Here is a 10,127-nt window from a genome sequence, read left to right on the forward strand (position 1 = left end):
TTACATTATTTCATTTTCCAAATGCTGAATGTGGCAGGATTATTTAATAATATATACAATATATACAAAGTTATAGATGTTTTGTGATAAAATGAGCAAAAAGCTTTTATGAGTTGCATTGGGACATGTCCTGAATGAGTGGCACTCCTGTCCATGTAGGGGGAGGTTAGAACTAGATGATCTTTCATGTTCCTTCTACCCCAAACCTTTCTGTGATTCTTGCAAGTAATGGTTCCTCACATTTCAGCAAACAGCAAACCTGGCTAAGATCTAAATAAGCATAGAGGTTGGTTTATTAGTTAAAATGCCTTTTTTATTTAAGACCTTTCTGCAAGGAAAGATGTGGTCACTACTTATCAATATCATAAGACTTGAAGGAGTAGAGGTTCTAGCCTGGATGTAAGTCAGAGGAGCCAGGGTACTCATTGTTGTCACTTAAGAACTCTGCAACCTCCCCCTGAAAACAGGGGGGTGATTTGGTCCTAAGAGAAACCCACAGCCTAGAGAGAGACCCCACCAGAGATGCTATTTTCCCAGTAACTTTGTCAGTCTTTTATTAAACCATTGAGTTTTCAGATCTGATTACACCAGTGATATTTGTGATTAGAATATAAAATGACAATTGCTCTGAGAAGTGCATGGGTCTGCTGGAAGCTGTTGTCTTACCATGGCTGATGGACTTGCCAGCACAGATTCCTTCCTGGCTGCTACTGGCATCATTGGAGGAGTTAACAGAAACTTTTTCAAGGAAGGGCATGGAGCAGGCATACTTTAAATACACGATGAGCATCTCTTTTTGAATCCATTCAGATTATTCATTGTCTTCATGATGCTTCAATCCACTTCTATCATTGAGTGTTGCAGAACCTCTTTTTTCTTTGCTGTTATTTTCTTCTGCAATGGTGGCCATGCTATGGACAAGGCACTCAGAAATGAGAGGGTCAGTTTTTGTGAATACAGGACTCAGTCCACTGCACAAATGGCCTCAGCTTTGGACTTCGCTCTTCCTGTGGGATTGCTGCACTGGAGGTTTTCCAAACTTTTACCCTATCTGTTCTTCCAGGGTCTTGAAGGAAGCAGTTTCTGTGGTGGCATCCACTAACCCAAATGAGTTAAAATCTCAAATGTCAAACTCACTTTTGCTTCTGTAGGCATCTTTGGATATCCCACAGGAAATTAAATCAGAAAACTCTGGTAACCTCCAACATGGATTTTGTATTCTGTTCTCTATTTAGTGATAGAAACGAAAAAATCTTCTTGTTTTGCAGCCAGCCTCTTTTCCACCACTAAGAACAGAATGAAATATTACCACTATTTATTGGAGATCTCTAGGTCTTCTGTTTCCTTTTGTATCTCAGAATTCACACTATTGATATGGATTCCCATTCCCTATACCCCAACACCCATAAAGATAAATTCTAATCCATTTTTTTCTGATTCACTCATAGGTTTCAGTCCTACAGAGCTGATAAAAGATACTTAAAGTTCTCAATAGTTCAAAATCCTCTTTTCTCTTTTTTTTTTTCCTAGTAACTGTACTTTTTGGGATGTGTATTTTCACAGAACTGGGGTGACAGGCCTCTAGACACCAGCCTCATCAAATTATAAACTAATTTACTGACAAATACAAACTTTTTTTATATTCAGACTGCTGGTCCCTGTTCTCTAGTTCTATCTCTGTTATTCCATCCAGTACCTGAACACTCACTCTTCTATCAGAAAGATGGAAACTTGCCTCAGTAAAGATAAGGCACATTTTTGTGAGACATGGTCACAAACACACAGTTGTAAGGTCTCAGAGAGTTTAAAATCAATGGGAATTTTGAAAAACAACCCAAACTTGAAAATCAGTCATAGACAGAACCATAGATTGGCTTGAATCGAAAGAGACCTCAAGTATCATCTATTGGCAGAGACACATTCCACTAGACTGAGTTACTCAAGGACCCATCCAACCTGGTCTTGAACACTACCAGGAATGAGGCATCCACAACTTCTCTGGGGATCCTGTTCCAGCGTCTTACCATCCTCACAGTAAAGAATTTCTTCCTCATATCTAGTCTAAATCTCTTCCCTTTCACTTTAAAGCCCTTATCCCTCATCCTATCATTCCTTCTAAAAAGTTCCTCTCCATCTTTCCTGTAGGCCTGCTTTAGGTACTGGAAGGTGGTCTAAGGTCTCCACTGAACCTTCTCTTCTCCAGGATGAACAATCCCAACTCTCAACCTGTTTTCATAGGAGAGATGCTTCAGACCTCTCTGATCATTTTGTGCCTTAGTCTGGACTTGCTCCAGCTCATTCACATCCTTCTTATGTTGGGGGACCCCAGAACTGGATGCAGTATTCCAGGTGGATTCTCAACAGAGTGGAGTAGAGGAGAAGAACAATCCCAAAACCAGCCTTTCCACCCCACTTTGAAAGCACCACCCCTGTGTTTTGGGCACCCTCCATGCTCCCACTAACTCACTGAAAACTGCTATCATGCTTTCCTGCATGAGTCAAATGGTTTATGTGCTTTCTTTCTAATTGCCTTTCAGTTTAATATAGATTAGGCCTTGTCTAACTCTGTGTCAAGCAAAAATTAGTTTCAGGGGTCTAATTGCTGAAGATTCTTGTTGATTCTCTCTATTAGTATCAGGAAAAAAAGAATTCAGACTCTGTGGCTCTGACCTTATTTACCAAATAGAACATGAAAAATGAGGTAAAGTAGAATTATGTGGGGCTATCCCTTGAAATTCAGACTTCTGAGAAAGGCTGTGAGGCTGAAAACAAAGGGAAGTTTGACAAGGACAATGAGTGAAAGCATGATCAAGCAGAAAGAAAAGCATTTGGGACCAGGAAAAGTTTCTGCTGTCAGTGTCAGATCCTTGACTCACATGCGGTTCTCTGCAGCTGTTCCCGAGTACAGCAGTGCTTTATAGCCAGAACATGCAATTTTCTGGAACAAACTAAAGCAGTAGCAACTTTAATTGCCTCTACAGATGTTGGACAACAACTAGACCAAATAGTGGGACAAAACTCATAAATTTGACTTACTACTAAACTGGTACGTTGCTGCACAGGAATATAATGCAAAGTTCCTGAATTTATGATAATAAATCTCTTTTCCTTGCACCGAACCAAATAAATAACAGTTTTGTTTCAAAAGGTAAATCATAGCCGACCTGTGATGTACTCTGTCAAATTGCTCCACAGAAGTCCGTGATATATTACTTATATTTATATAAAGCATAATGTCTACTTTTGAGGCATATTAAATAGCTATGACTAAGGCAACAATGTATTATTATTTCTAATACACAGAGAAGCCAGATAGCCTCTTCTATCCTGCCTAAGCCTGAGAAACCTCTCAGTAAATCTGCAATCAAGTAATTAGAAGATTAGCCCAAGAATCTCAGATCTTCTGCTAACATTGTTGATGATTTACTGCCTGAAGTTAGTAAATTCTTCATGATGCATGGATGGATGGGATTGGCAAATTAAAGGGATTATCCTGTAGGTTTCCTAACACTAAACTGTGATTTTCTCACTGTCCAGTACCTGTGACTCCTGTCTAACAGAGTGGGAGTGAGACAACAAAAACTGTGATTGCATCTGCAGTCACAGAAAAAGCAGTGTGTTAAAGCATAACACAGCTTTTCTCTATCTTGCTGTTGTTTATGAAGCATGTGTAGCTCAGTTCTTGTAAGTAGGTAGCATAAGAGGGTTAATATTAATAAATCATTTAAATTATAAGCAGTTGTGACCCTAAGTTGGAAGTTGTTAAAACTGCAAATCTATCCAGTAGCATAAGGCAGCACAGTTTTATGGTTGTCCCTAGACAGACACGAGCTCTTGAGCTCCTATGTGAAACCTTAGTAGCTATTACACTGACCAGAAAACTTAACATAGTCATGTAATCTGACACAGGAAGCAGAGGAAATCGTGTAGAAATGAAATGAAGAAGTTAGAGTTCTGCTGTGAATCTAGCCCCTGCTTAAAGGAACTCTACTACACCCATGCATGGGCACCGACAGTGGCACTTACTGAGACTCCTCCCATCTCAGAACATCCAACAAGCCTTGTTCCTCTTCTCTCAACTACTTCTGCTTCATTTTCCCCTCTCAACAACTGAAATCTTCACTCTTCTTTGTCTTCTGTTCCCCCCAATGCTTAATCAGACGTGCCCAGTTCTTTGCATCCTTAAAATCTCTTTGTAATTCTAGTCTTGACCTGGATCTCTGCTGTGTGTAGATGCATTTCTCTTTCAATCTTTATTCTCACTGTTAGTCAAGGTAAGAAAAGAGAAAACACACAAGATCTGAATTTTCATTTGAACAGGTTGATGTGACTAAATTTCCTTTTAAACTTAAATAACAAACTAACTTAAAACCTAGACTACAGGACTGAGTTGAGTGTTGAGTGATTTTTGAAAATTAATTGATTGATTGATTGATTGATTCATTGATTCATTGATTGATTGATTAGAAGACCCTGAAGATAAAAGGTTAGCACACTGAGCAGCTTCAACATACATGCTTTAAGAAACATTTCAAGGGAAAAAGGACTCAGAGGTATGTAAACATCAATTGAGAAGTTCAGTTTCTGACCTCCAGTAGTTTTGATGCCAGCCAACAGCACTGTCCTCAGGGTGACAAGAGAATTATCTATGCAACACCTTTGGTGGGTTTTGGCTTCACTTTACATCCAAAGAGCTCAGACTGGACTCAAAAAGGTAAAAGAGTACTCAAAGCTTTTGATCGCAGAGTCTGATTTGGCTCTGTCTGGAGTGCTGGCATGTGAGACCATTTGAGGAATGCAATTTCTTCAAGTCTCTTCTGGATTATTACTTGGTGTTTCAAGTTTTGCGGATCACTCCCAGTCCTGTGGACAGAGTACAAGACATCAGGCATTTCCCTACTTCACCCAGAGGCTGTGGATGTAGTTTCATGATAATTCTTACCAAGGGAAACCGCCAGTGTCTGACACCACACTGTTCCCTACCTTCCTGTGCATTTCTGCAGAACTAGCTGATATTTTTGCCATCCAACCACCATCACTAAAACGTCAGGCAGCAGCCTGCCCTTATGTGAAATTAAGTGGTGTTGGAACCACACCTGGTTAGTACTATTACTCATGCAGCTCTTCTCCTTTAGTGGTCTGATGGAACAATTGCACATTTCTTTTACCCCAAGCCCATATGCAGCATCCAAAATAGGTATCCCTCCTGTTCTGAATCCTGATCTGGATAAAATGGTAGCTGCTCTCTCAGAGCTTTCAGACTTTATCCTGAGGCTATGTCACAGACCATAGACTGTTATTGCTATTTTCTTGCTCACTCTTACAGTCCTTCCTGTTTCTGATCTTTTTTCTTTTTTTTTTGTCTTTGTATCTCTTTTCTTCTAATAGTCCTCTTTCACATCTTGTTCTTCCTAACACTGTACTTAATAGAAGTCCCTCAAAGGGAACCATGCTCTCATTCACAGCAGAGCATGATAGTGATGGCAGGAGCAATATTAATTCAATTCTGTTGGAATATTCATTTTATGTTATTGCTCACAAAGCCTTATGTGTTGCCTATCGTGTTTGAATAGTGATGACTCTAATTGAAGTCTACCTTTTTTTTCTTTCCCAACTGTAGTTGAAAAGTAATCTGGACTAACATTTTCCTACTTAATGTCTGGTCAAGAACCTGCTTTTTAATGTCTCTAGAAGAGACTTGACTCAAAGCTTTCATTTTTAGTGAGCTACTTTATACTAATGATGCGATTTGGGGTCAGCATTCATGCCTGTGGTCCAGGCATAATTTTCAAGGCCCGCTGACCTTTTTATGTCTTTTTATAACAGCAGGAACTATTAAGTTTCTTTTCATATATGTCTGCAGCTTATTTTACTTATAATATTTAAACAGTGAGTAATCTCTTCTGAATTCTTGAAGATATAATCACATGTTAGAATTAAATCTTCTGTTAACTCTGTTAAACATTTGTTTTTCTGGGACATTTAGCTTAATTATTAAATGTAAAACAAGCTCAGAGGGAAAATGCATGCATAAGGAAAAAATCCGTTGCTCAGCTGCATATTTCTTCCCTTGATCAGTGGCACTTCTTACTTGTTTAGTAGCCAAACCCAGTAACATGTGGTAGTTGAATGGCTCAGGAAATCACTTCCCATCTGAGCTTTGAGACTGACAAAATTGTGGGCAAAGATAGTCCTGATCACATGTATAGGTCTGTCTGGGTCCAAGCACAACGATGATCTCTGATAGCTCATCAGTTTTTCAGCAGTTTTCTCTGCATGATCGAAAGAACATTGGATGTTGAACGTATGAGATTACTATCACAGTGAAATAAGAAGAAAGGCCTGTTCCTTCCTGTATGTGGGCTGAGAAAACTCAACTGTTCTGAGTCAGTAGCACCAAAGGCTCTTTTTTTTCACACTGGTCAGGACATATGCTACAGCTGCATGAAATGCCAAAGGGTGAAGTCACAAAAATAAGAGACTATAAGGTAAAATTCAAATATTTCATTTCTATAAATAATGAAAAAATCATTATCTATTTCTGAGTTATATAAAATGTTGGCATTAAGACATAATTATGTTGTTTGGAACAACAAAAAAATTGTACCTTCTTAAAGCCGCTTTGAAATATTAACAGTATACATTGGAAAGTGAATTTGCTTCTAAAACTTTTGTTATAGAAAAAGTTTCTCATGCTTGTCTTGGAAATATTAGATGGCTGTGCAATTTTAAACATTTAACTGCTTCTAGGGTCATACATTTTAAAGGGAAATGAACAGAAAGATTTGTATCTATCTTGGCCTTCTAAAGATGCTTTGCCTCATGCTTCATAATTAAGAGGTTTCTCTGAAAATGTTTTGCAGTTGCAGTATGTCACTCTACATATGAGTGTAACAGAATTAATATTTGCCAATTAAAACAAGTTTACTGATTACAAACTTCAAAGGAATCAGAGAGAGAAATCACCACTTTTTTAAGAGATGGTTTTTCAACTCATACTTTGTTCTTTCAAAACTCTTTTTATGGTAAAGACAGATTTCACTGGCAAAGTATGTATCTACCTTGCATGCCATCCTCGCATACTTGTACATAAATCTGTATGCAACCCAGAACAACTGACCAGTCCACATTTAGCCTTAGTCTTAATTCTAAATAAGAATGTAGCTTTTTGTGGCTACTTTCAACAAGTGCCAAAAGTATTATATTTTTCAGAAGACCACTCTTAAATTAACTTTTAGCTTCTTTACTTTTCATAGTAAAGTAGCTCAGGTGAAATTCTGTAGCAAAAGCGCATAGAGCTGAAGCAACAACAAATTAAAATTTCATCTGCAAATCTTTATTTACAATTTGCTCTATGTACCTAGAAACAAACTGTTACTACCTTATTGATGGTCTGCACTCATCCAGCAAGATGCTAAAAAGATGGCTCAGGTATTGTCATAGAGTGTCCACAAATGATCAGTACAATCTCTTCACATTTCAATATTTTCCCACCTTCAATTTTAGCTTTATAACATGAATGCAGGTTAAAGTCAGGCATTTTACATGCAGACAATGTCTTGGCTAGTTCAAATGTCTTAATCTAGAGGCAAATAATTGCAAAAAAATCCTACAATGCAGTTTAGTGAAGGAAAATCTCATTCATAATTGTGTGAAATGTGTTTTTAACACTGAGAGGCATGGGTTATATGCAGTATGACAACAGTTATAAAGTTGTGTACTACATGGGATAATATAGTTTCAAATACAATTCAGTACAGTGTCTCTTCACAAAACTGTGACATTCCATAGTTAACAATAAAGGAAGGAAGGAATGAAGAAAGTGTTTCCCTTCTATTTTTTGTTTTCAGTAACCTTCAAAAGAAGAGTTTTAGGAGGATGTCTAACAGCTGCATAACCCAGCAGAACCATTCCTCCAATGACACACTACTAGACACCTCAGAGAAGCTCCACACTGTTCTCATAGTCTTGTACATCATCAACTTCGTTGGTGGAACCCTTGGGGTCATCATGATGTCCAATCAGTTGTTCCAAAGGAGATCACAATCTGTGATGACCATCATTATCATCAGCCTTCTGGTGGTGCACACCTTTATGTTACTCAGCATCCCCTTTCGCCTCAGCTATTACATTCTGCATGAATGGAAATTCGGGAGGTTTGCCTGCAGGCTGGCCAGTGCCATCATCTACCTCCACATGTACATCACCTTCATGTTTTACGTGGCTATCATCATAATCCGCCTCTTCCCGCTCAAGTTTAGGAAGTGCTACACTACAGCCTGGGTGGGTGCTGTCTGGCTGACGGGAGCTCTGGTGATCACACCCGTTCTTCTCTCCTATTATGGCACCTCTAGGACATACAGCTCCTCCGAATGCTTTCAGTTCCACAGGGAGATACAAGAGCCTCACATGGTGATCTCAAACTACTGCTTGATTGGGATTTTGGTGGCAGTACTTGCTGTGCTCACTGTAATCCAGATGACTGTGATCTGTAGGCTGGCTGTGAAATACTGGCCTGACATTAACTCTCATGTGGAATTCAGGGCTCAGGCAAAGAGTTTCTTCTTCATCTTGGTAACATTAGTCTGCTTTATGCCGCATAATGTATTCAGAGTATATTATATCCAAAACTACCACTTTGATAAAGACAATAAACTACTCCCATATAATGAAATTTTTTTAGCTTTAACAACAATGTGCTGCCTGGATATGTTGTGCTTCATAGCAGGAATAGCCCACTGAACTGTAAACTATCAGGAAATCCAGTTGCAGTCTGTCAATACTGGCTTTTTGCAGAAATAACACTGTGTAGCTTTCACAAGCTACCGCTTTTTGTCTTCTCTCTTTAAGGCAAACACGAGTCATACACTAGACTTTGACCTAAGAGTCATGCCCTGAAGCTTCATTAAGGTCTTTCTCAGCTGTCCTTCTCTAACAATTACAGCAGAAGTATCCATTGCTTTGTATTTTTTCCTCAAAGAGTCACTATAACAACATCTCACTGTGGACAATAAGCTGTCTACTCTGAAGGTGTAACAACTTCTTCTGGCAATTGTAATATTGAAGGGAAGACATAGGAGAAATAAATTCCTTTACAGCATATTTATTTTAGTGATCTTCTTTTCTTAAATTATATAAAGTGCATGTTAAATTAAATTATATGAAAACTTGTCATTATCACAACTTCATCTTTACTTACTTCATTCAAAACCCAGAAGCAGCTCACTTAATTATGATAATTATATATTTAGAGTGAATGAGAGCAGAACAGGCCACAGGATTCAAAACTTCTACCTTATGTCACTCTCCCATCGTGGCTGGATCTGTGGCTGTTATCCCTTAGGTTCATTGTAGCCAAAGAAATACAAGTGCTGTAGTTCCATAACTGGATCTGGAATTTAAATAGAGGGGTCTGGTCCTTTACTGAAGGATCAGATGCTGTCTAGGAGAGGAAAATATTTTATCAGCCTTAAAAAACCTTTGATGTCTGGTCATTTTCAGTTGCCTGTTGATTTATTATCATATACAATACTTTTTTCCATTTCCACATGTAACAAAACAGAACGAGAATAAACTTAATGAAGAGTGTTCACTAAGTGTTCAGTGTTCAGTTTAACATATACTCATATATATGTATACAAACCTGTGCTGGAGTATACATTTTCTCAATTAGAAAGACTACATTCTTTGGGAATGACATCCATTCTTGGCATCTCTGTTTTATCTTCGTGGTTTAAAAGGTTTTTTTAATGATTCATTCTTCCTGTTCTGCTCAGTGCAGAAGGTCTCTAACCCTTCTGCCAAAGGCCCCTCTGCTATTTGCTGCATCCCAGCAGCTTGAGGACAGATTTCTCCCATCCCAGACTCCTGGGAGTCCCACAAGGGCAGGCTTCCTCCTTCATAGCCCCATAAATTGCCATATTTTTTAGATCGCAATCTTTGATACAGAAAGTACCGTGATCCCTGGATTCAAACAAAATAAGTCTTGATTTGTGAGGTTTATGAAGTACACTTATAAAAAAATGCTACTGATATCTCAGATTGATGACATTTTCTTGAACAGAAGAGCTTACACTTATTCCAAATCACTCAATCCTAGATAACTGGGTTTGTCTTGACATTTCCAT

General features: G+C 38.5%; 1 protein-coding gene across 1 annotated transcript; it reads left to right on the top strand.

Annotated features, from left to right (window-relative positions):
* The first annotated feature begins 6,372 nt into the window (after nucleotides 1-6,372).
* LOC139674356 (probable G-protein coupled receptor 141) lies at nucleotides 6,373-9,502 on the top strand. The gene is made up of 2 exons (XM_071560581.1): nucleotides 6,373-6,488; nucleotides 7,851-9,502. Exon 2 carries the CDS (start codon nucleotides 7,879-7,881, stop codon nucleotides 8,740-8,742), a length of 864 nt encoding a protein of 287 aa, XP_071416682.1. The 5' UTR covers nucleotides 6,373-6,488; nucleotides 7,851-7,878; the 3' UTR covers nucleotides 8,743-9,502.
* Nucleotides 9,503-10,127: the final 625 nt, after the last annotated feature.

Source organism: Pithys albifrons, chromosome 7 (genome assembly GCF_047495875.1).
Source record: "Pithys albifrons albifrons isolate INPA30051 chromosome 7, PitAlb_v1, whole genome shotgun sequence".
In the NCBI taxonomy this organism is placed as follows: Eukaryota; Metazoa; Chordata; class Aves; order Passeriformes; family Thamnophilidae; genus Pithys; species Pithys albifrons.

Bases quoted from the DNA above. Each gene is read 5' to 3' on its own strand.
- LOC139674356 (XM_071560581.1), top strand. From the start codon at position 7,879: ATGTCTAACAGCTGCATAACCCAGCAGAACCATTCCTCCAATGACACA.